Source organism: Crocodylus siamensis, chromosome 7 (genome assembly GCF_052110815.1).
Source record: "Crocodylus siamensis isolate JL-2025a chromosome 7, ASM5211081v1, whole genome shotgun sequence".
Lineage (NCBI taxonomy): Eukaryota > Metazoa > Chordata > Crocodylia > Crocodylidae > Crocodylus > Crocodylus siamensis.
The window spans coordinates 80,338,229-80,365,302 of record NC_143401.1 but is presented as its reverse complement, the minus strand read 5'-3'; the positions used below and the strand labels follow the sequence as shown (position 1 = coordinate 80,365,302).

Genomic DNA, 27,074 nt, shown 5'->3' with positions numbered 1-27,074 from the left:
GGGGGGCGCAGCAAAGAACCAGAGATGCTCTGTTCACCAGGGTGCCTCTTAGGGTAACAAGGAACAACAGTCACACACTGACAGACAGCAGATTTAAGCTGGACATCAGGAAGAACTTCTTCATGTTCAGTGTGCCCAGAATTTGGAATGGGCTTCCCAGGGAGGTGGTGCTCTCCTATCTTGGGGGCCTTTAAGAGAAGGCTGGATAAGCATCTGGCTGGGGTCATCTGACCCCAGCACTCTTTCCTGCCCAGGGCAGTGGCTCGGACTTGATGATCTGTTGAGGTCCCTTCTGACCCTAGCATCTATGAATCCATGAATCTTAATAAAAGTGTCAAAAAGCCCCACTGAAGTGTGAAATCTATACAAACCTTGGGTGAATTGGGTCAAACTAACATGATGCCTTTTTGGGCATGTGCTGCACTCAGCGCAGGGGCATACCAAGTTTAATATAAAGTGCTGAGGGGTGGGGGTTTCACATCCATAAGCAGCCTTAATGATTAGAAGCCTTTTCATAACTATCAACAAAGGAAGAGAAAAATGAAGCCATTAGTGCCAAGATCTTCAGCCCTACAAACACAGCACCAAACATCAAATATACTCAACAGAAAGTTTTGTGTAGTTTTACGAGGGCACTATTTTATTCTTATTAAAATATACATAAATTATGCTTTAAGCTTTGGCTGAAACTTTCAGCAATTAAAAAGGCATCTACATACAGGTTCCTGCCAGGCAGTTTGACATGAAGTATATAATACATGATACACTAAATATAGTATCACCGCTTTGTTTCCAAATAGTTGCCAGAGGTTGGAAGCTCTTCAGAGTCACAATATGCCTTTTTCCAATCCATTATAATTTAAAGGCCTAAACATGACTAATTTTTGGAAGAGTTAAATCCTTTTGGATTAAGGGAGTGGATGATGCTTGCTTCAAGAGCAGGCCTTCATAGACCACTTTTTTCCATGCACAGCACCTTGGGCCAACTAGCAAATACATTTAAAATATGGTGTCTTCAGAAAGACAGAATGGTCTTGTGAATTATTTCAATGCACTCCCTGATTTCATCCTCCTTGATCACAAGTGGAGGTGCTAGTCTGATGATGTCACCGTGTGTGGGTTTGGCAAGAAGTCCATTATCACGAAGCCGCAGACACACTTTCCAGGCATCACAGTCTAAAGCCAAAAAAGAAGAGACATGTTTACACTACAGTAAAATAAATGGCACAATGTTTACTGGTGATGTGTGTGTGGGGCCAGATCACGAATTCTTTGCCACCTGGCAGCAGAAAGATTAAATATGTACAGTTATTTATTGTAAATGCTGCTTATAAGCATCTTTCCAGCTATGTTAACAAGGAAAACATGTGATACCCTGGCACCAAGTCTACCTCAAGCACCTGCTTTTTTTGCATGTCTAAGTTAAGAATTTTTAATGCCATCTATTTCGTAGCATATTATAAATTAGCATAGATTTAATGCCCAAAAAGGGGCAAACTGAGGAACTCTTTTTCCATTCACACCCTCCTTTGCTCCAATGACATTACACTCCCTCTAGGCACTGGAGATCATCCCCACCAACCCCAATCACTGCAGTTAAGTACCTGGATGCTGCAATCTAAGTGTAAGACAAGAAACAACACAGCAGAAGGCAGGTTGAAGGCAGGTTAGCATTTCAATACATTGTTCATGTCTCAAAGTGATTACAAATTTATTAGAAATTTTCCTATCACAAAAAAGTACAGTACCACGCGCAGCAGAACAAATCAGAGTATGTAATAACAGTACGCTACCCTGGCTTTTTAGCCACTTTCTGGTATGATTCAAGGTGTTTGTCCCCAAAAATATTTTTTTCTCAACTTTGTTTCCCAATAATTTGTTACATTCATTTCTCCTGCTTCAATTCTAACCAGGCTTTGCAAACCTGGGAGTAAGGCAGCAAGGCATCCATGTGCCTTTAAACTCTAGAAGGCAAGTCCTTCCTTAATCTGAGAGTGAATTCCAGGGCATGCTGCAAAAGGCATATGTTCCATCCAGTTTTGTTCCCGTGAACAGCTGGCAGAGTGTTTATTGGCAACAGTGGAGAAATCTGAAGATTACTGCAAGCAATTATTTGATAGACTGTATTTGTGAACACCAGAGATGGCAATGATAGGAGCAACACAAACGTCAATACATAAAATCCTCACAGACTAAAAAAGGTTGAGAACCAGTGGCTTACAATACTCTGCTCCCATTTAAATACACCAGAAACGAAAAGCCTCCTTTGTCAAAAGCATGCAGCTGTATGCAGAAACTTTGTACATGCCACAAAATTGGCTTTTAAAACAGCTTAAATGCACTTCTGCACTGCTTTAATGGCATGGCTGTTTGCACGTTTGGCGGCTTATTCCGCTTTAATGGTGTTGCTGTTTGCACGCATAGCAAGATAAAATACCTCCGAGGTGTTTTAGTTTGCCACCTTATAAAGTCCAACAGCGCACAGGGTGCTGAAAGCCAACGTACTCAGGGCTTGGTGGGCCCCGCACAGCTCAGGGGATGTGAGACCCGACAGCAGCCCATGCAGGCAGGCTCCACCAAAGGGGAAAAAAAGAGAAAAAAAAAAGCAGCAAGCCTGATCTCTTCTTTTTTTTTCCTCCCTAGAGCCAGCCTACCTGAGCTGTGCAGAGATCCAGTGCTTCCCTCCATGGCTGGGGGGGAGAAGGGGAATGACAGAGCTTCCCTCCGCAGCCCCCCGGGACCCCTGCACAGCTCAGGGACCACTCAGCCCACCTGCAGCTCACCCTGCCCCCTTCCCTGCTACTGAAGAGGCAGGTAAGGATCAGGCCCCCACCCTTGTGTACACGCCATGGGGGTTTAGCTCAGTTTCAGTCTCCCTAAATTGAAGCAGTGTTTTTAAAAACCCACTGTTTCAATTTAGGGAGAACTAAACCAAACTAAACCCCCGTGGTATGTACAAGCAACCCTAGAGACTATGATGAGCCACTCAAGACATGAACCCCAATAAGTCATCTCCCATCCCACAAAATATTTTATACTTTTTTTTCTTGCTCACACTTCGATTCTGTAATTTGTCAAGGGTTTCTTTACCTTTAGTCTGACGAATAACAATGGCATTTAATAATCCTTTCCCTCTCACACAGGTCACAATGTCTGATGGCGTTTTCATGAGTTCACTTCTCAATAAGATACCCATTGCTTCTGCATTTTTAGCTAAGCCTTCTTCTTCTATTACCTAAAAAGAAGATGGAGCTCAGGAAAACTGCATAACTTTTTGGTTATTTGGGTCCTAGCTACTAATAGGGAATACACCATACTGATATGCATAAGCATGAAATATACTAGGTAAAACAATCCTTAATGGTAGAGTACAAAAGCCATATCCACTAAAAAGGTCACAGAGACCTAAGCATCCACATTGACCTGGAAAAGAATCTGATCTATGAAGTTCTCAGCTCTATACATTTGGCAACCATGAGGGTTTTTTTAAGTTAATAATTTACATTAAATAAAATGAATTATGTAATTTCCTAATTATTAAAAAACAGATTCTTGACATGATTTTTAACAGCTTCTCTTTGAGTGCAACACCAGATGTTAGTTTAAATCAAAAAAATAATAGACTTTGATATCTTTTTGAAGTTGTAATAAAATGAAGCAACCAGTTTTTTTCTTTACGGAAAAAGGCTTAAAAGAGAGTAATTTGATCAACTTTAAATAATTCGACTGAAATACTGGTCTTTCACCAAGCAAAGGTGTTTTGTTCAATAATATATATAGCTTATCTTTACTCTTAAGAATTGTGAGACAGTACAATTAAAAGAAACTAAAAACAAGTCTCTAGGAATGATTTTCAGAATTTATTCTGAAATTAAATAAATGTAGTAGACAAACAAGTAATTAAGCATGGGACATTAACCAGATGGGACAACTGATGCCAACCTATTAAATGGGTACTTTGCGTCAGTCTTTCATCAGTCCCATGGGACGCCCATGCCCTCTATAGGACAGGGGGGTCCGGGTGAGAGAGATCCCCTGCCCTCCATCAATGCTGACTTTGTGAAGGAACACCTTGAGAGGCTGGATACTTTCAAGTCAGCCAGCCCTGACAATCTACACCCCAGGGTACTCAAGGAGCTGGCAAGCATCATAGCCCAGCCTCTGGCACAGGTCTTTGAAAACACCTGGCACTCTGGTGTAGTGCCCGAAGACTGGAAGAAGGTTAATGTGGTGCCAATCTTCAAGAAAGGGAGGAGAGTGGATCCGGCTAACTACAAGCCCATCAGCCTGACTTCTATCCTGGGGAAAATCTTAGAATAGTTTATTAAAGAGGCCATCCTTAATGGACTGGCCGATGCCAACATCCTGAGGGATAGCCAGCACGGGTTTGTTACAGGTAGGTCTTGCTTGACCAATCTCATTTCCTTTTATGACCAGATGACCTATCACCTGGACAAGGGAGAAGAGATTGATATCATATATCTTCACTTCAAAAAAGCCTTTGATCTGGTAAACCATGATCACCTCTTGGCAAAACTGGCCAATTGTGGCCTTGGGTCCACCATGATCCGCTGGCTGGAAAATTGGCTCTGTGGTCGGACCCAGAGGGTTGTAACTGATGGAAGTCAATCGTCACGGTGTCCTGTGACCAGTGGGGTTCCCTAAGGCTCTGTCCTTGGATCCATATTGTTCAACATCTTCATTAATGATGTCAACACTGGAGTCAGAAGCAGACTGGTCAAGTTCACCAACAACACCAAACTCTAGAGTAAAGCATCCACACCTGAGGACAGGCGGGCGATCCAGGCTGACCTGGACAGGCTCAGCAAATGGGCAGATGAGAACCTGATGGTGTTTAACACTGAAAAATGCAAGGTTCTCCACCTTGGGAGGAAAAACCTGCAGCATCCTTATAGGCTCGGCAATGCTACACTCGCTAGCACTACAGAAGAAAGACTTGCAGGTCATCATTGACCACAGGATGAACATGAGCCTGCAATGCGATGCTGCAGCTAGTAAAGTGACCAAAACGCTGGCCTGCATCCATAGATGCTTCTCAAGCAAATCCCGGGAAGTCATTCTCCCCTTGTACTCAGCCTTGGTGAGGTCACAGCTGGAGTACTGCATCCAGTTTTGGGCCCCACAATTCAAAAAGGATGTGGAGAAGCTTGAGAAAGTCCAGAGAAGAGCCACACACATGATCAGAGGTCAGGAAAACAGACCTTACGATGACAGGCTGAGAGCCATGGCCTGATCTGATGGCCACCTATAAGTTTATCAGGGGTGACCACCAGGATCTGGGGGAACATTTGTTCACCAGAGCACCCCAAGGGATGATGAGGCCGAACAGCTATAAACTCCTGCAAGACCGTTTCAGGCTGGATATAAGGAAGAATTTCTTTACTGTCCGAGCCCCCAAGGTCTGGAACAGCCTGCCATCGGAGGTGGTTGAAGCACCTACACTGAACACCTTCAAGAGCAAATTGGATGCTTATCTTGTTGGGATCCTATGACCCCAGCTGACTTCCTGCCCTTTGGGCGGGGGGGCTGGACTCGATCTTCCGAGGTCCCTTCCAGCCCTAATGTCTATGAAAGTCTATGAAGCACCATCTTTTTTATTCTAAACCTAGATTCCACTGTCTCCATCAATAGAAATTTCCTATATTAAAAAAAAAGTGAAGTCTGTGTTCATTATTTATACACCCTAGTTTTGTTCTTTAGCCATATCAGACGGAATGGCTGTCCTTCAAACATCAAAAATTCAGCTAAAACATATATACCTCAAGTGCTGCCACAGCCACACGGCAAGCTAATGGATTTCCTCCATACGTAGAGCCATGTTCACCAGGCTTAATAGACAGCATAACTTCATCGTCACATAGTACTGCTGATACCTAAAAATGAAAATGTTTGGTTAAACCTTATTTAGACCAAGCTGTCTTAGTATCTAGAAAATTGTGATTTTCATTCTTAATAGATTTTGTTACAAGCATACCTGCTACCAATTCTACAGAGTGAGAGTCTATTTGGCAGCCACATAACAGAGTGTTACCATCTAATATTTTGTAAAAACACTTTACTACACAGGTACAATATAATGTCTCAGCAGATTTGAAAGACATTTTTCAGAATTAGTATTACTTCAACATTATAATATTCAGTGTTTCACTTAACAGCTCAGAAAGAGCTTCAGTCAGCTGAAATACTTCATTACTTGTTCTAACTTCTGGCCTATTAAGCAAGAATTTTATCATTTGACAGCCATTTAAGCCAATTTACATAGGCACTCTGAACAGCTGAAATAAGATGCAGACTAATGGTAGTTGTTTCAAAGTTTATCTAGCAAGACAGCAATGAAGTAAAACATACCATGCCCAGAGTTGAGCCAATTTACTAGAATATAATTCAACCAGATAGGTGCCATAATGCAGTAGTCATGGGTGCATCTACACAAGTTGTTTACTGCAGAGCTGCCCAATTAACTCTGAAGTAAATATCTCTGCATCTACATGTGCCCCCTGTTTCACATATCCATATAAAACTAATAAACTACGGAGCAGGCCAGTACTTCTAAATATAGAGATTTTTTGTGCACAAGAGTGCATGTGTAGATACTGCCCAAAAAGCTGGGGCACAATAGGTGCTTCAGTGCAGGTCCTAGCTGCCACCTAGCCCCGCACTGTAGCACCCTCATGCCCCAACCAGGCCCCCTGCAGCACATTGAGCCTGGTCAGATCAGTGCTGGGCTGCTGTCAGCTGGGGCAGCTCTGATCAGGCTCAATGTGCTGCACATGAATCAACTCCAGAGCAAATTACTGCAAAGTTATTTGCTCCCAGGCGCACATTCACATGGTGCACCCAAGTGCAAAAAAACTCTAGAGCAATAAGTTCTGGAGTTTATTCATGCGCATTAACGGCACATGTAGATGTGCCTGTTGTTAGGCTCACAACCGTTCAGATCACTAGTCATAAGCACTAAAAATAGCCCATCCTAGTTCTGCTAATTCCAAAATTGTTCTCTTAAGAAATAAGTCGTTATGACTGGCTTGGAAGATGAAAGCAAAGAGTCCTGCCCTTAAAACTTAATACCAGGTCAATTATACACATACACTGCTTATTTCAAAGTACAGACAGATCATATATAAAAACTATATACATTTATTCTGTGGTTTTCAACTTTCTCTAGCAAGTTGGAATATCTTGACCTGAACATCCTATAGCTCCATTACCAGTTACTTCTCTCATCCATTCCCAAGAATTCCAAACACCAGGTCAACTCTATGTATTTTGAGAATAAAAATGTAAAGTCTAAGTGGTGTCAGCAATTAGTTTAAACTACAAAACAGTTATTTTGTTTTGTTATGTTTTGTTTTTTTACTTACAGGATATAAGCCACCAGACAGAGCCTTTCCAAGAAGGATTAGATCAGGTCTCACATTTTCATGGTCAACAGCCAGCATTTTCCCAGTTCTAGCTAAACCAGTTTGTATTTCATCAGCAATAAAGAGAACCTTTAAAAAAAAAAAAATCAGTAACGAATGACTGTGGGCATGTCTACACAAGAAGCCTTAATGTGCAATGAACTGTTCTACTGTGCATTATCGTGTCATGGCAAAAACTGTACTCATGTGCAGTAGAATTAGTCTACTGCACATTGTCACCAAAAAAAAAAAAGTTTACCTTTGTTACTGTGCATTAGCACAGCAACTGAGCTTTTATCTAGTACCTCATATTAGAGGTACTAAACTTAACACACAGGAGAGAAGGTACATTAATGAACATGCAGGCATGTCCTGTTTCACCCAATCAGATAATCCCATTCAGACATCAACAACAAACTCTCACAGAGGCAATAAACAACATAGCATATATAGTGTCGAAAAGGCCTACCAGCTAATTTACCGTTTCCCCAAACTCATGAAAATGTTTTTGTACCATGGAATACACTGCAATATGTGTTATTTGAAATGGTGACTCGTAGATTATAGCCTTTGAAGGTTAAGGATTCTATACAATATGAGGCATGTTCCATAATGTGGATAATTAGTTCTACCCAATGGGTTCAATATTATGAGTGGAATAGCCATTTTGAAAACAAGATTTCATTCAATTTGCAGAAAAACAATCAGTTATACAAAACACATAACACTGTCATTGCACACCTCAATGGACAAAGTCCACATCAAAGACTGTGTGCCAGTGGCTGGCTGTCTCCTGAAGAAGGGTTCAGGACTAATATGATGATATCATCTCACCCCTGGAGAAGATGGTTGTCAAAGTTAGCATCACTAGTAGGAGAGCTCATATTGTAACTGCCCAGCTCTCTAACCTAGGGTAAAATTCCTTTTACCTCACATAAATTGTTTCCATCACTTCTAGTGCCTTGAAAAAGTTAAGAAACAAATAATTAAATGACATGACTGGGAAACAAAAGAGAACTACTCTAGTCACTCTCATGCCCACTGAAAGAAAAGAAATTATTTAATAACACACCAAGTCCTCTATGCATCAGTGCAACTAAGGGTGAGGGAGCATCAGTCCTGGGTGCAGATTCAGAGGCAGTACCAGAATGACAGCCCCAGGGAGCCCATACCCCTGCAGCAGCTACAACAGCCCCTTTCAAAGAAGATCAGCACCGGCCCTCACTCGCCCCACCCAGACCACAAAAATTCCAAATTATACCTCAGTCTATACATCACATTTTGATTTAAATGCACCAACGGTTCTTACATTGTGTTTTGTGCACAGCTCTCGCACTCCTGTAAGGTAACCTTCATCAGGGACAACCACACCTGCTTCACCTTGAATTGGTTCAACCATGAAAGCTGCTACACTGGGATCCTGAAGAGCACGCTATAAAAAAAAAAGACATACGGATTGAAAAGATGGAAGAAGGAAAGGCACATAGACAAGCAACGCATACAACTTGTACTGAAATATTCTGAGACGAATCCCAATAACAATCTCCAGATAAATGCAAAATTCTACTTAAGATAAACATGTTGGCAGACACTAAAGTCACATATTTTAACATTTATAACATGAAGGAGTAAAAGCCAAATTCTATCTCCAACCCATAAGCATACATCAGCTGTACTTTGAAAGATTAGTTGACCTGCTCGCATATAAAATTAGAAGCCTCGTAGCCTTCTAGGTTCTGAGTCCAGAAAAGCTATTTATCAAATCTGTTGTTTTTTTCCCAAATATGCATTTAAATTAGCATTTCCATACATGGGAAACCTTGAAATAGATGAGCAGTTGTTTAGCACTACTCCCAGTTTCGGTCAAAGGGAGACAGAGAGGGTGGGAGAAAAAGACCCATCGAAAAGGAGCTTTTTCACCGACAGTCAGTCTGTAGGTATGTTACCACATCTCCTACACAAAAAGCTTTGGAGTTCAAGGAAACCAAGTAGGCTTGCAATTTTCTCAGTAAATCTTCCTCTGCAAGGTGAGAATTGCCAGTGTCAGGAGGTGTTTGCTGACTGCTAAGAAAGTACTGCTACAGGATGCTGGCATCTTAGCCTCCCTGAAGGAGATAGTCAAAGCCTCTGTTAATAACAGAACCCTCCTGTTTATTTATTAGCCAGGACAGACACGGGTTGAGATTATAAGTCAAAACTCAAAACACCTCCAAAACATCGTTCAAGTTGGCTGAAACCCAATAAACAAATACAGAGCTTCTGCCATGAATGTTCCTAGCCTAAACCAAATCTGAATAAACTGTTTCACAGAGTAGCTAGAAAATACTGAGATATCTTTGTTTCTGTAAGAAGTGCTGTTTCAGTCAAGTTCTTAGGAGACAAACATCTCTATCACACACGCCATCACCCCTCTCCAAATCACTGGCACCATTCTTGGCAGGCTCAGCAGACAAACCACAGGCACAGAGAGCGAACTGACCTCGGACCCTTACAGGTGTTGCATCCAGACCATGGAAATGCAGCATGGTGAAGCTTATACTCCCACTACCTCAGCTTTATTTGTATAATGGCCAAGCGGAAGCCTTCTATCTCTGCAGCTGTAAATCCAGAACCCTATTAGCATTAAAATTCACTGATTTATTTGTCCCTGTAACCACAAAATAAATCAGCCCATGACTGTGTCAGCTCTCAAACTGATAAAGATTTTGGCTCTGCTCTTAGTTTGATAGGGAACCCCCGAGAAAACTCAGAGAATTGTCAAAATGGCAACAGCACTTAAGTGAAACAATACCACAAAATTGGTCTTAGAGGACACTGTACTACTGAAAATGCCCTTTAATTATTCCTAACCATCTGTCTACTGAAAAGCTCACCGGACTTGTGAGAAGAATTCCTGAGGGCAACATCTTACGCCTGAATGTCGATTTTGAATTTATACAAGTTTGAACTTTTCCAGGTTCCTCCTACAGTCTCAAATCTCTGGTACTTTTCCTCACTGAAGCTCTGAACACTTTAGCATCATACAATGTACTGAGCTAGCTCAGTTTTCTTTCAGTGTGCCAAAGTTAAAACTTCAAAAACCAACCAAAAAGTACAATTTATTTTACAGCCACAACATTTATCCAAGGGTAAATAAACCAAATTCACTTTCTTTATGTCAATATTTACTACATCTGAAAGGAGACATGTAAAAGAGTTATTACAGAGGAAGAGACCGTGAAATACCTCAAGAGCTGGTAGGTCATTGTATGGTATTATTTCAAACCCTGGCATAAACGGTCCAAACCCTTCATAACTGGATGGGTCTGTAGAGCTAGAAATGGCAGACATTGTTCGGCCCCAGAAATTACCAGCTAGAAGGGGAATAATAAATTATAGCAGTTAGTCATCCTTTTCAACTGAGATGGGAAAAAATTATAGTTAGCCAACTATGAGACCAGTTCTAGTTGTTTTTTCTGAAAGAGTTATATAATGTCCAAGTCTCCACCAAATGCTATGATTTTCTGCTGTTATGAATGTCACGAAGTGGCAGAAAATTATTTTATTGGAGCTGCCAAATGCACAAAATTATGGTTTTTTTAATCTTTGTCAATAATGCAAGACATTATTAGTACTTCCAGCAGATAGTATTTCAGACAGAACTTTTAGTGAAAGGTACCCCTTTAACATGGCAATCAGGTAACACTGGGTCCAACACAGAAATTGTGAAAACAAGCTTTTACACAGCTTAAGACCAATAAAGATATCCCCGTACATGTTAAAGTTCCAAGAGAACAAATTTTATTTTTTAAACAAACACTTCAGTATTGTGCTGCTTCACAGGAAGACCACAGTTAAACTTACCAGGAACTAACTGTAAACCAAAGTGAAACATTAATCTGTAGTGCCACAGCTCAAGCAAAGAGAAATGTAAGACAAGTTAATTAGCACAAAGAAAGTCAGTTGTAAAAAGGTATTTAGTAACACAGCTACGGAAATTCAAGAGGTGGGTCCAAGCTCTCAGCAGCCTTACAACTGCTTCGTGCCAATTCACTGGTGCAAATAAGACATTTTAAAAAAAATGTAGACTCTAGCAGTTGCCTAGACCCAAGTGTGTCAACTCCATGCAAGCTCCCTTCCGACAGCCAAGTCAAGAGGTACCACACCACTAAACAGTAGTAACACTTAGTTAATGAATGGTCACTAATTGGATTGCATATATTTTGCCTATTGCAACTCATTCTATCTAGGAATAAAGCTCTATACAATACAAAGCCACAACTGGTACAAAATGCAGCAGCATCTGTATACTTAACATTACAGGTTGCCACAATCATGTCACCCTAATGATGTATTGCATCTACTGGCTCCTTACTGAGTACAGAATCTACCCCAAAATCTCTGAGCTGATGTTCCAAATCTACTGTGTTGCTGGCCCTAGATACTCAAGAGATACAATACCAACCTCCCTGGGCTAGGAGGGGAGCACCTGTAAAGGAGCAACTCATTGTTTTACTGATGAGTCATTAGGCTGCTTGCTATTTTCCTCTTAAGCCAAGGTTCAGCACCATTTTTGGGCAGAGTGCCAAAAACACCTGCAAACCTAAGATGTTTGTGTGCCGGGGTGGACGGCAGGGGAGCCGCAAGGGGCCCAATCTTTGTTGTGGCAGCTCAGCCCTGGCCCTTTCCCTGCCATCCACCCCAAAGTGCACATGCACCCACCACCAGCAATGAGAAGGGCCAGGGCTTTGCGGACCCCAGTGCAGCAATATGACTCCCTGCTGCCTGCCACAGGTGGCCTGGGCTCTGAGCAGGCCCCTGCTGCCCACAATAGAGTCCAGGCTGCTTGCAGCAGGAAGGCTGCAAGAAGCTGCACCAAAATCCACATAGCCCCAGCCTGGCTCGTTGCCAGCGGCAGGTACACGGATGAGGTGGATAGCGGGGAAGGGGCCAGGGCTGCACTGCCACAAGGATTGAGCCCTTCACAGACCCGACCCGCACCCCCACTGTCCACCCCCACTGCATGTGCCAAGCAACATACATTCACATGCCACACTCTGGCATGCATGCCAGGAGATGCTTACCCCTGTCTTAGGCTACGGATATTAGTCCCCCTCCCCCCCAACACCCCTCCTCTTTACCCTTCCTCCTGCCTGACTTGCTGCCTTCTTATTCCTGCTGGGGCACCGCGTGGCCTCCCATTCCCCCTTCCCTGCAAGACTGCACCCACCCTGAGCTAAAGGATAACCAGTAAGCTGACCACTTATCACTTCACTAAATCAGTTAAACTATTAATCATTTAAACTTCTGTATCCTTGTCATTAAGATAAAGAATTACAGACAAGAGAAAAGTACCATAAGGTGGATCACTGTGCTCATCAATGGCTCAATGTCTAGTTGGGAGGAGGTATCTAGTGGGGTTCCCCAGGGGTCTATCCTGGGTCTGGTATTGTTTAACACTTTCATGAATGATTTGGACAATGAAATTGAGTGCATGCTTAACAGATCTGCAAATGATACCAAATTGGATAGAATTGCACACACCCTGGAAGATATGGCTAGGATCCAGAATGATCTGGATAAATGAAAGCAGTGTTTCTCAAGCTATGTTTTTCAGAACCCTAAGGTTCTGCAATGTCATCAGGCGTTCTCCAAAGAGACTGGGGGTAGCAGCAGAGCAGGCTGGCAACCAGTTTACCACTGCCAGACTCTTCTCTGTGGCCACGGCACTAGAAGCAATGGCCCTTAAGATGCCGCAGAGGAAATTTAAGCTTGAGATTAGAAAGAACTTTCTGACTATGAGGGTGGCCAAGAATTAGGATAGAAGTTGTAGAATCTCCATCCCTGGAAATTTTCAAGAGCAAGCTAGAGAGACACCTGGATTAAGTGGTCTATAGTTTCATAGTTTCTAGGGTCAGAAGGGACCTGAGTAGATCATCTAGTCCGACCCCCTGCCATGGCAGGAAAGAATACTGGGGTCAAACGACCCCAACAAGATGTTCATCTAACCTCCTCTTAAACACCCCCAGGGTAGGGGCCAGCACCACTTCTCTTGGAAGCTGGTTCCAGACCCGAGCCGCCCTGACTGTGAAGTAGCGCCTCCTGATGTCTAACCTAAACCTACCCTCTGCCAGCTTGTGACCGTTATTCCTGGTCACTCCTGACGGTGCTCGGGGGAACAGTGACTCCCCCAATGCCTGCTGATCCCCCCTGACTAGTTTATAACAGGCCACGAGATCCCCCCTCAGCCTTCTCTTTTGGAGGCTGAACAGGTTCAGGTCCCGGAGCCTCTCCTCGTAGGGCCTGCCCTGCTGCCCCCGATCATGCGAGTGGCCTCCTCTGGACCCTCTCCATGCTGTCAACATCCCTCTTGAAGTGCGGCGCCCAGAACTGGACGCAGTACTCCAGCTGCGGCCTGACCAGTGCCGCATAGAGGGGGAGGATCACCTCCTTGGACCTGCTTGAGATGCATCTGTGGATGCATGCCAAGGTGCGGTTAGCCTTCCTGACTGCCTCCCCACACTGCCGGCCCATGTTCATCTTGGAGTCAATGATGACCCCAAAATCCTTTTCCACCTCCATGCTGACATATGATCCTGACTTGAGCAGCGGGCTGGGCTAGATGACCTCATGAGGTTCCTTCCAGCCCTATTTTCCTATGATCTTATAAGATAGGATTTGTTAAACTGCCTTCTCTAAATAGTAAGTTAAAAATGTAAGAGGGGTTGAGGGGAGTGGAAATAAATTGTTTTAAGATTTCAAACACTTCTGGCATTTTAAAATATCACTGGCCCTATAAACAGTTATGCAATATTCAACTCTGACCTTTAAAGAGCATTTACAAACATAATTAAATTCAGTGAGGTTGCAAAAGCAGAACTAATGGTGGGTTAGGGTTTAACTGCTATCTGCACCAGGTGCCAAAGCAGCCCTCACAGCTGCTTCAGTTAAAAATCAACTTGTCATTAACTAGAGATATAAAATCTCTTCAAAACAAAAAAAGAAATCGCTGAATGACACTAGCATTGAGACATATTAGAGTTTTTTCCAGTGTTTCAAAATATTCAAGTAAAGCATTCTTTGCTAAAAAGAGAATGCCAACATAGTAATCTGAGCTAGGTAGAAGTGGTTATTTTTTAGCAAGACACAAGTTCTTTTCAATCACAAGCCAGAAATTATGCAACTGATTGACTAGATGCAACAAAGAACACTAGGAAATGTCAGCTCCAAGTACTGAACTCTGCTAGACTGCTTGTTATACTCACTACCTAATTAAGATTGTGACATAGCTCTGCTTGGATTAAGATACCATAATTTGTGCCAAATCTATAAATAAGAATCACAGACAAAGTTACTCAGAAGAAAAAATTCTGTCTGAAAGCTGCAGAGTGAAGGGGGGTAATTTCAAATGCTGAATGTCCTAGGGAACCAGACAAAGATCTGGGATTGGCTGCCTGATTAGATCTTTCTCATCAGCTGGTCTGCTGAACTGCCTAAGGCATGCCTGAAAGCAAAACAGATTTTGCACTTAACACAATAATGGGAACAACAGGGAAAGTGATGTAACCTCACAGAAAACTGGCAAGTCTAATGGGAACTGTAACTGGCTATTAGGTTTTCATTTACAAAGGAAGTTTTAAATGTGCAGAGGTACAAAAACTTGACTTTGTTGTTTAGAAACACACTGGATATACAATTTATATTACATAGGAGGTTAATAGAAGATCCAAGTTCCAAGCTTCCAAATTAAAGTTCATCATTCTGTTTTCCTTGCAGGAGTTGCAATGGCCACATGCATCTAACAGCAAAGCAGGGAACTATACTCATTGCACTGTTGTCAGATTTGATATAAATATTTCCAGGGAAGCAGCAAGCGGAACTATACATTTAAGACAAGGAAGAATTTATTTTAATATTCAGGGGTTTTTTATTTTAAAAGCATTCTTGTTATGACAAGATACATTTTCTACATGACACAGAATCTCCACTAAAACTAAACTTTACAACAGTGGTTCTCAATCTGATCAGACCTGAGGCACCCCTCCATAACTTTTCTGATTTTGATAGCCTTTCAGCTGAGAACCACTTTTCTAAGTAGCTGTGTGCCCTGGGCACAGAGAGAGGTGAGGAGGGGGTTGTAGTGACAGCAGGAGAGTGGGGAGCCAAACACAGTCTTACCTGGGCGCACCCAAGGGCTCCCAGCAGGGACCCAGGACAGAGTTCCCTCAACAGCCTTACTCATCCTCCCTTCTGTTAACCCTCTCAAACATGCCAGGATCTGCTTGTAGAACCTGGTTGTAAAGGCTTAATTTGACTGTGGCTGTGAAAGGGTTAACAGAAGCTATTGTTGCACAGCATGGAGAGAAGGACCCAGGCTGTGAGGGGAACCCTGACTCTGGTCAGCCCCTCCCCACATCCCCCCCACCCCCATCTCCCCAGTTCATCTGCCCCACCAGAATAAACAGCATCTCAGCAAGCCTGTACTGAGAACAACCCCCTGCTGTCCGTCCTGGACCCCTGCCTACAGAGGGATAACAAGCTCTTTGGGGGTGGGAGGTGAAATTGTGCTGGCTACTGGGGGTCGGGGAGAGAGAGAGAGAGAGGGTGGTGCACAGCAGTAGGGCTTGGCTGCTGCCCTGAAGAACAGGCAGCAGCGCAGGCTACCAGGGGGTTGCTGTAGGTCCCCTGTTGGCTGCCCCCCACCAATCCCTTGAGGCAGGGCTGTGCCTCCCTTGGTAAAGCTTTCATGGCAGGGGTATCATTCCACCCCTTCTGCTCCCGATACACTGCTGGGCATGGGGTTGCACCTGCCCACTCCTATGGTGGGCAGCAGTACATGGCTGCCTCTGCCTTCGCAAAAACTCCTGGGGGCCTCTTGATCAGCACCCACGGCTGGCACCCTGCTCGCACCCACCTAGTTACACTACTGTTCCCCCACCCCATAGTCAGCACCCAGGGCTCATGCCCCAATTACCCAGCTACGGCTGGGCAAAACTGTCTGCTCTGCCTCACAAGGGACAGTGGCAGGAGGACCAGGCCAGGGCTGCAGCTGCTTCCCAGTCCTCTTGGCATGCCCCTCCTGGGACAAAGACATGCTGGACAGTTCCACCTGGATGCAGCGGAAGTGCCAGCTTTCTGGCACCCCTGAACAGGTCTCATGGCACCCCCAGCTGAGAACCACTGCTTTAAACCTCATTCAAAAGAAGTAAAATCAATTCCTAAACTCATATTGCACTTCAGTGTACTCAGCATTTCATCCATAATACTTATCCTAGAGTATATGGAAGATCTGAACTTTTATACATGAGATAAAATTGCAGAAAGAAATATTCTGAGAAGACTAAAAATAGTGAATTCAAAGTCCTGCAAAAGAGAATTGTTTTAGGTGTGCATGCTGCTACCTCACAGTACTCTGAACTCAGAGCATAATGACTCAAAAAACGAAAAGCCATATTTAATGTCTGGTTTTAAAGGAAAGCTGCAAGTTTAAAAAAAAAAAAGAATCTGTAGTTACAACATGTCATCATTCTTTACAAGAAAACAAAAGTGTGTTAGCTTATGGGTAGAGTTCTATTATAATATCAAATAATTTCTCTCCCCTGCCAAAATACAAACTCTTATGACATTACCTCAACATACCTGCAAAAAGAATCTTTGCTTTGTATTTTGGAATTCCCTTAACAGTATATGCCCACTTACGAGCCAGTTTACAGGCAGTTTCTCCTGCTTCCACTCCTGAAACACAAAACCAACATAGTTAACATGCTTGTTTGTGCAATCTGGACATTTGTGCAAAACCAAAGGTTGTAAGAACAATAATCTTCATACAAACAGGTGGGAAAACAAAGAGTGCTTCTACCTGTGTTCATTGGAAGAACTTTATTGTAGTTGAACATTTTTGTGATGTGCTCTTCATATTCACCAAGCACATCATTGTAGAATGCTCTGGAGGTAAGGGTCAGTTTCTCAGCTTGAGATTTCAGAGCATCCACAATCTTTGGATGACAGTGACCTTGATTGACAGCACTGTAAGCGCTCAAGAAGTCAAAATATTTTCTGCCTTCAACATCCCACATGTAGATGCCTATAAAAATATGATATATGAGCACATGAAAAAAGAAAAACACTAAACTATTCACTAAAGCAGTGAGTCTGAACCTTTTAGACTCAAGGCACCCTTCATTAGATGCAAGGCACCCTTCAGTAAATGCCAGCTCTTACTTTTCACTCTGTTTTGGACTACAGAAAAATAACAGAACAATTCTTCTATTGCAGAGAACTCAGAAAGACCACATGTCAGAATGGTTTTAACACTATGGATTCTCTGGAACATGCATGCATTGGCGACGTGTAAGGGGTGCATGCGGGTGCACACGGGTGCACATGCACCCCTGACATTGACTGTGCACCCCCTGCAAACACCAGCCGCGAAACTGGAAGTGCCAGCAGAAGCGCACTTCCAGTTTGGCCGATCGGCTGCTGGGGAATCCCCCTTCACCACTCGGCAAGCTGGTGCCCCCCCAGACTCGGGAGGCACCAGTCACCTATGCATGCATGAATGGTGTGTCAGCCACACAGGCCCCTTGATAAAAGTCTTTTAAGTGACAGACCACAGCCTGCATAGGAAACTAATGCAGCATAATCAGTAAGCAACAGTCAACAGTAGCAATGCTTCGCATATGGGGCTGTTGCTACAGTAAATAATTTAGGATCATGTGAATACTCATTGTTGCTTGTATCCTATGTTCCTGGGGTTGAGTCCTGGGAAGGTGACTCTTGTAAGGAGTTAAGGATAATGGAAGTCTTAATACTGGGATCCTGAAAATTTTCTCAAAGTACTGGAGATAACTGAATTCCTTCAATTTCTACAAACAGTTTCTGCTTCCCCACATAGTACTGAGTAATCTGTCCTTGCTGACACAGAACCACTAAAAACTTTTTTGGATTAATGAGAACTGTAAAGAGCAGCTGAGTGATTCTGACATAAAAACCAAGTGACACTTGATCAACCAAGGGTATGTGCAAGAGATCATTGATATACTTTTGGTCTTAAATTACAAATCATGTGACAAGGCTCATTCTATTTCTGTATAGTGTTGAAGTACAGCCACTTATTCATTCGGGGCCAGATTCCACTCCACCTGTTAGGTATCTAAGTGGATGTATGGAACCAGGTGAAAGCAGGTGGAATAGTAACAAGTGCCTGAAAATCCATCACTGCATTCACTTTTGGAACTTTAACCTTAAGTATGTCATTTTAACCTTAAGAATGAGTTACACAAAGCAACAAGGAGCAGAAGAATCCATCTTTTGTATTAACCATTTTTTCAAGGATTCAATCAGGGTGAAATAGAATCAACTTGGGCACCTAAGGTCACTTAAATGCTATGCAAGTGGAACAGAATCCAATCCTGGGCTTTTAGAGATCTTTAACACTCAAAATTCCTGAAGACTTTGTCAGATGAGTGTGAACAAGCAGGGATGTGCATCTGCCACAGCAAAAGTAGCAATAGCACTAATCAGTGCCACAGCTTTTTGCCATTGTGTACGCCCCTCCACATGGGTTTTGATGCAAGGCAATATGGCCGTTTCCCTGCCCCTCTCAGCTCCCAGTGTGCTGGAGGAGCCAGGGAACAACTAGAGCAGGGGAGACAGTCTGGCCAGAAGCCAGTGCATTTCCCTGGAAGGCCCCAGCCTCTGTGTCTGCTGGAGCACCCCCCCACCTTTTTTTTTTTTTTTTTATACTAGAAGTTCCCAGTATCAAATCTGCAGCACAGCAAACAACTTCACATGTACCATGAGAGGTTTGTGGCACTTCAGCTTTGAGATGCTGCAAACCGCATGTACATACTCATCTGGACATGTGCACCCTCAATATTTAGATAAAAAAAATAATAATTTGATCAGTGTAATTACCAGAAGCCTTTAAATGAACAATCACGCATTTCAGCCTTTGATTAACAACTACCTTTCACTGTCTCAGACATTATCAAGTTCTATCTGATTGCCTTCAGTAAGTTTGTATATTTCTGAAAACAGTATAAAAACAGTTTGAAAAAGAACAGTACCTTTTCCTTTTTCTAGAGCAACAGGTAGAGGATGATAGTTGTGTGCACCATATTTAGCCTCACGCTCAAATATATACTCAGAAGATGGAGGTCCTTGGATAGTTTTTTTGGTTGCGATAGATGCAGTTGAACTCACTGAAGCATGAAAACCACGATGTAGGAGAGACAAGGTTTGTGAGTGGGCCAGTTTGGAAAACATAATTGGCTTCAGGTGCGTGGTTACGTATCTGACAAAAGAAAATTAAACAGTTAGTACCAGTACTCCTCTTCAAAAGAAATGTCTGCAAGAATTAAAGTGCTTTTCTACCAGATTACCAGGTCTACATCTCATTTATAATTCAACTAAGCTTATATTGGGTACAGAGGAATGCAGTCCTATCATCAAATATCACAGTAATCAGGCTTCCTGATCAATATAGTCGGTAGTCTATAAAAAATATAAAATGATTGATCCCTTGTCTGCACATAGATGTTGTTAAAATTCTATAATGCCATCATTCTTTTATTGTATATCCTAAAAGTTAGTAACTTAGAATTAGCAAGATAAAGAAAATGATAGAAATGTAAGTATAGCAATAAAAATGCCAAGTATAATTAAATAATAAAATTGTGTACATCTATATTGTCCTTCATCTGGTGAGTCAAATTCATATCAGTGAAATCCTAATGCAAGATCAGAGACTAAATTATTTAAGCACAATCAAGAATATGCCCTCTTGCAACCCAAATAAAGTTTAGGTAATAGTACAGCCAAACTTGATAGAATCCAAGTCATTCTAAGTAAGTGTAAATCATCTTAAGGAAATGAATTTCTGGGCTTGGTATTAATTGCTTTGTACCTCACTGATGTGAAATTCATTTGGCTGTATATGAGATACACTGATAAAGCAGTTTGCTTCAGATAAGCAACCTCAACAGAACCATTATCTTAATTTAAAAGCATAAAGGTGAGAAGCAAACACATAAAAGGACATTAATGTTATTTTTGATATGGGGATTTACCTAAATAATTACGGGTCAGATGCAAGTGGATATGAATGTGTTACTCTTTTATTATTGCAAGCTGCCAATAAATTCTTGGCTTCAAACTCTTTAATACAGACTCCCATCTAAACTCAAGACTAATATGGGATTCACTCAGAGGCCAAAAACACATCTCTGTGGAGAGGCAGAACCATTTCCAAGAAACCTATGTTGGAAATCTGAAGAAGAGATCAGCTTGTGATGGCAAAAATGTAACGGCAAAGCAAGACCACTTTCCTCAAGTGTATAAGAAAAAGATTCTGACAAAAAGAATCTATTATAAAGTGTAAATGTTTCTGTATTCCCGCAGTACCATTAAAGATACTGTTAATATTTATTTCTACTGAATCTTTTCTGAAATAAAAGACATGTGAAAAGTTCAGTGCCAAATACTGAATATTTTTATGCCAGCTAAGAAGGAACTTTCTACATTTCAATAAGTTTCAGACCAAAGATAACCTCAGGTGAGAGTTTACTCCTATAACTAGTCCTATAGACATTTCCATTACCCTTCCCATGCGGCCCACCCTTTCAGAATGGACAAGTTCAGAGAACAGACTCATTCTACAATTTAAACAAGAGGTGGCACAGAACTGATTTTCTATGCAAGTTCTGCAAGCACCTGACACGTACTACTGTATACCCAAACATCTCTAGATTTATTTTGTGCAAGTTTCCCCACCCAAGGAAGAGAATGTTTCAGAAGAAACAGGAAAGATTTAGACAGCCCATTAGTTCTGGGATGCAACTGATAGCTGAAAGAACAGGAACCTGTGACCACTGAAATTTGGGAGAGTGTGGTAGCTTAGGACATTTACTGAAGATCTCTAAGGGAGCCTCTGTAAGATCTAGTAAATCGTTTTAGATACCTATTTTACAACATTACCAATTTCTAGATTTCTAAAGCATTTATCTCATGCAGAAGACAACAAGCACTTCAGTCACCCTACTACAATGGCGATGAGATTATGGCAGTACACCTTTGGTGCCTGCCACTTTAAGGACTGGAGCAGGCAGCTGCTGGCAAGGGAGGCAGCAACATCAGCCGACTGAACTGCTCAGGGACCTGGAGGTAAGGGAAGGGGCTATGGGGAGATGGAGGTTCTTGTTGTCCTGGGTAAGACATGATACTGAGCCCTGCCGGGGAAGGGTGGCCTGGTAGGGCTCCTAGTGGTGTAGGAGCCCCCAGGAAACGCCAGGCCAGTTACCTCCCCAGCAAAAGACAGGAAGGGGTGCCTTATAACTCCAGCCCCACATCCCTGGCAGTGCTCCAGTAGAGCAGGGGGAGCCCTGAGACAGAGTCCAGGCCAGAAGAGGGACCTGGAGCCCCACCCAGGCAGCAGGGTAAAGTCTGGGGGGAGCAAGTAAGGACCCTGAGAGAGGGGAGATGGAGGGAGAGGCCCTGTGAGTGGGCGACGGATAGAGAGGCCCTGAGAGAGGGGCATAATGAAGAGGGAAGAGGCCCAGTGGGGGCATGGAGCGAGGTAGGCTATCAGTTGTAGAGTCGCTCAGCAAACGTTTAGGTGACGGCAGCAGGAGATGCCCAACAGACCGCGAAGGAGCTGACCGAGGCATGGAGAGACAAGCCTGAAGCCCGGTGAGGCCGAGTGGTATGAATGTGGCCCAGGAGAGAGGACAGCATGAAAGAGGCCAGGTAAGAGCCAGAAGAGTGAGTGGGACACCAATGAGAGATGGATGGCATGACAGTGGCCCTCCGGGGTATTATGGAAGAGCTAGAACTGTGTCCAGTTTGCTCCGGACCTAGGCCAGAGAGGTAACACACAGTGGAACATCTGCGAGGCATGGGGCACGTACAGGGATGGTCAGAGCATGAACTTGTGGCCCCAGCCATTGGGACGTACAAAAGGTAGTCTCCTGCTCAAGTAACAGCCGAACTCTATTTTCATCAAGGCATGGCAGGCTGGTGGAGTGAACAGACTGCCCAGAGACACGGGAAGGCTGGAGGCAGAAACCTGGCCAGGAAGGTAACCCTGTTACAGAGGTGAAGTGATTTCTAGTATTTCAGTCATACTTTTTGATAGAGTAAAAGAATGTGCCGCTCATTTTTATCCCTGCGTTTGCAATTAGAGCAATTATGTATAGGTTAAAGTTAAGGAAACCTTTATAAAATAGGGTCAGTAAAAAAATACTAAACTTTGTTTGGAAGTTTGGTTTTTTTACCCCATTTGGTAAAAGGTTTACTAGATTTAATATCTAAATAAAATCAACTGTTCTTAAGGAAATCACTTAAGGTTAAAAAAAAAAAAAATTCCACTCTGGTAATACCAATCATAAACTGCACTAGTCTGCAGGAAGCACTACAGAATAACTCTGAAATGTGAACTTCCTGTTCATTTCAATTGGGGCTAACTTGGATGCCAAGTGGTGATACTTTCAAACGTCAAAATTGTTAATTGTTTCACAGCTGAAAGCATTAAGGAGGCCATATCATATTATAAAGTCGAGCCAAGATTTCTCCAGGAATGGGGTATGTGCCACTAACCAGCACAAAAGATAACGCAGGGCTCTTACAAAGTTGCCAAAAAGAATGTACCTACTGGGCAGTGGGGAGAAAATACAATGGGTTACCCCCATCATAGGAGATGTACGTATTCCAGTGGGTAGGTCTTTAGCACTGCGTGGCAAGATCATAGGATAAGGAAAAGGTAGGGCATAACTGGTTTCATTGTCCTGTGTGGAAGCATAGCTTCACAAAGTCTCTGCAGCACTGGTGGAAAGAAAAAGCCTTAAGAAGCAGCTATGAAACACAGCACTGGAACAGCCTGACTGCAGTCTCAGGAGACAGCTCTTCAGCAATTAATAATATCCTACTCCCAAGGACACATTTAAAAACATAAATATTAAGTCACACAGGGTGCGCCTACACACACACAGTGGCATCCCAGCACAATTGCCTAGTGACACTTACTGTGCAGTAGCAACCAGCTATGGTGCAGTAAGCATCTCGTGTAGACATGCCCACGGAAACTAATGGCTGAGCTATCTGCAGTCAGTAAATTTTGTTATCCTCCACAGGCAGGTGTATTTTTCAAACCCATTGTAATATCTCCTGTACGCTTTCCCCATTACCACTGAACTGTTTATCAAAGGCAGCTATGAAGTTTATTAAAATGTAACATTTTTTAACTTTTTTCCTATTTATCTTAAGTAATATTTTGTCATGGCATATCCTTCTTTCCATACCTAAATAAATATTTGACTACAATAGACATGTTGGTAATAAGACTGTCCTAAAACATTGATGTATTTCAACAATGTCAGAATCCTGGAGAGAAAAACTCTTCAGACATGATGAGTCAAAAAGTACTCACTCAGAAGCCCCGGGCCTACATTACAGCACTGGTCTTTGCTGCAGGTATCAAAACCAGAAGTGAACAATTGCATCACTGCCCTTAATTTTCAGAAGGTAAAAGCTGCCAAACAGAACCCCCCAGATCAAGAGAGATCCCCTGAGGAACGGCAAACAAGATACCTACATAGCACAAGTATTTTGCTGCACACAAGGAGAATATAGTAGATCCAGACTTATTTAGGCCAATAGGGTGTTCCCAGTATTGCAAAACACCACATTTAGAAATTCTTTAAAAAGAATGTAGTCCGCAAAGAAAAGTTTAAATAGCACAGACACCTAATCCTATTATCAAATGCCGTACCTCCCGCTTACTCTGCGGTAAGCTGGAGTTAAGCTCTGAAGCAGGCCCCTAATTTCTGTTCCAGTCTCAAGCAGCAATCTTGAAATTCTGCAACTACTTAAAGTAAATTAGTTCTTGCTTTTTCATGAACCTGAAAAAGCCAAATCACCAGCTCACTATCATCTGTGTTACTTATATTGCTACTGAATTCAGTTTTACACTGTCCCCAAATTTCCATCATTTAACATAACAATTGCTCTTATAACACAACTGTGCTGCAGCTGTTGTCAAGGAGATTTTGGCAAAAGGGTTGTTTCTGTATTTAGCAATGGGAGAGATGGTGTAAGGAAATGATTGAGCCTCCTCCTATTAAGAAGGAAAAGTGATGTGCCTGGGGGACAACTTGTGCCCTGCCAGCTTCCTCACAACCTGCCACGCCATCCAACAAAACACTTGGCTGACGTGCATTCAGCCATACATACGCAGACAAGGTTCTTTGGGTAAATCCAATATCTTTTATTACAGCAACTCAAGTAGTTGGAAAATAGTTTCCAAATATTTGAGTTGGTCTAATAAAAGATATCGGATTTACCCAAAGGACTTTGTCTGCCTATGTCCTTAGACCAACACAGCCACAACCTACACCCCTTCATCCATACACATCATAGCTCACAATCCAACAAGCGATGGAGTGAAAAAGCAGAACACAATGAGACATTCCCCGCTTCTGGCTTCCTCAAAAGCATTTTTCTTTGGGGCATCGATCGCGAAGGGTTTTCTGTACTGCACTGTAGCAAAACTACAAAAGTTAAACAAGATAAAGATATCGAATAATAATAGTGGAGGCAGGTGGGAACAGTTCACACTTCAGAGCTGTTCTCTCAGGCCCGCCTGCAGACTCAAAGCCATCAGTTTACATTTAATTTCATGTATGAAAGGGTATTCATAAAAGCTAAAAAAACCCCAGCTTCTGCTGCACTGTCTTAAAGCAAGAGGCAATTTCTGCAGCAAATTCCACAGCCGTGAAATCACTGCGCCGCACCTCTAGGCAAAGCCAGCGTGCACTTGGCCATGTTCGCTTGAAAAGAAAAAGAAAAAAAGCAAGCCATGCAAGTCTGCCTTACTCTTGAAAAAACAGTTTCCTCCTCCTCCCAAAAAAAAGGAGGGGATATTGAATTCCTAGGTCTTGGGATCTTGCCAGCTCGTGGCAGGACCAGTAAATGTTACCATTGTACATTAATCATTTTCACAAAAGAAAAACTTCCCTTGAAGATATTTTACAGGCAATTGAGATTCGAGGAAGGGGGAAAAAAACCCTGACGCATAGCCAGCTCAATTGCATCAGTCAAAAACCTTGTATCTGGTTTCACTGCTCGGATGCGATTGGCCCGCGCTACCCCGGCCCCTTCGCACACCTCCGCGCCACAGCAGCTGGCGTCCTCCCGCGGGCCCGGGCAGCCTTGGAAATCCTCCAGGCTCCAGCCTCTGACTCGGGCATTCTCGAGGGGCGGCAGCGTGCGTCCTGCGCGGGGACTGGGGAGGCGAGACTGAAAGGCCGGGGTGGGGGGAGGCACGGACTGAAAGCTCTGCGAGGCCCCCTTCGCCAAGCAGCGGGGAATAAAGGGGGAGGCCGGGGGGCACCGCCCAATTCTCCCGCCCCGCCCGGGGACCCCGGCCCAGCCCGGCCCGCCGTTACCTGCCGGCGCTGCTGGTCCGCGCAAGAAAGAGGAGGCGGCAGCTCCGCCGGCAACTGTCACGGCCCCGTCCCGCCACGTCACCGCGCCGCTGGGGGAGGCCGCGCCCATTGGCTCCCTCCTGCACCGCTCCGCCAATCGCGGCGCAGCCCAGAGGCCCTCCCGCCGGCAGCAGCCGCGCATTGGTCGCTGGCGTTCACGCCTCCGCCAATCTAGCCACTGAAGCATGACCGCTTGGAACCTCTGTTCATTGGCCGGCTGCGGGATGCCGCTGTCCAATAGGCGCGCGTTCTCTCGCAGTCTCCCCCCACCCCCCATGCCTCGTGTCCTTGGCCATGGCTCCGCTCCCGGCTTGGCCCACACTTACCCTGGTGCTGCCTTGGAGGTGGCGCATGGGGAGGGGGAGCCTCCCTCCGCGACTCCCCACTGCAGGGTTTGTGTCCCCACTCTGGCTTCGCTGGGCAGGAGGCACGAGAAGGGTTTGCCCGTTCCATCCGGGCCTGCCCGTGTCCTTCGACCCGCACAGCTGCAGCCAAAAACCCCGTTCCACCCTACATTTGGGGAAGGAGTGTTGACCTCGTTGCATGTTTGTATCTTTGGGCCTGCAAGTAGGATGCCTGCCAAAGGATTTTGGAATATCTGAAGCCCCAGGTCGGGGTGGAGGATGTTTGCCGGTAGTAGGGCTGCTTACGGTGCTGGACTCTTGGATTTGGAATTTGTTTTGACTAATTTGGCCTCAGATACAAATTTATTTAGGAAAAAAAAGTGTGTGTGTGAGTGATCAGATCAAGCGTAGGCTATGCTTACCTAAGGGAAATACCACAATCGCCACAGTGGCTTCCTAGTCACACCGTAGGAGGACTGCTCTGCTGGTGTGGGATAGGAGCCATGTAGAGTAACACATAGTTAACCTGGGCTTTATGCCCACTTTGAGACTCCTCCCTAGCTTGCTCCTGGGGCCTTATGACTAAGGGCAAGCGAAACTCGGGGGCATCCGAACCCCAAGCCTCCAGGCTTGGGCCTGCAAGTAGGATGCCCACCAAAGGATTTGGGATTTTCTGAAGCCCCAGGTAGGCGTGGAGGATTTTTGCCAGTAGTAGAGCCACTTATGGTTCTGGACTGACTCATGGATTTGGAATTGATTTGGCCAATTTGGCTTGGAATACAGAAAAATAAATATATATCTATGTCATATGACATCACTTAGGTCTGGTCTAAATAGAACCACGTACAGAA

The 27,074-nt window shown here is 43.7% G+C and overlaps 1 protein-coding gene across 2 annotated transcripts; it reads right to left on the bottom strand.

Moving 5' to 3' along the window:
• Positions 1 to 612: 612 nt before the first annotated feature.
• OAT (ornithine aminotransferase) lies at positions 613 to 25,963 on the bottom strand. 2 transcript variants are annotated; one of them, XM_090057758.1, is made up of 10 exons: positions 25,841 to 25,963; positions 19,469 to 19,695; positions 17,260 to 17,484; positions 17,040 to 17,135; positions 10,647 to 10,774; positions 8,731 to 8,853; positions 7,383 to 7,511; positions 5,781 to 5,894; positions 3,091 to 3,235; positions 613 to 1,176 (listed from the first exon to the last, which is right to left on the bottom strand). In XM_090057758.1, exons 2-10 carry the CDS (start codon positions 19,665 to 19,667, stop codon positions 1,016 to 1,018), a joined length of 1,320 nt encoding a protein of 439 aa, XP_089913884.1. In that variant the 5' UTR covers positions 19,668 to 19,695; positions 25,841 to 25,963; the 3' UTR covers positions 613 to 1,015. The 2 variants fall into 2 exon arrangements, with proteins under 2 accessions (XP_089913884.1, XP_089913883.1); XM_090057757.1 differs by lacking the exon at positions 25,841 to 25,963 and adding an exon at positions 25,560 to 25,676.
• Between the last annotated feature and the right edge of the window lie 1,111 nt (positions 25,964 to 27,074).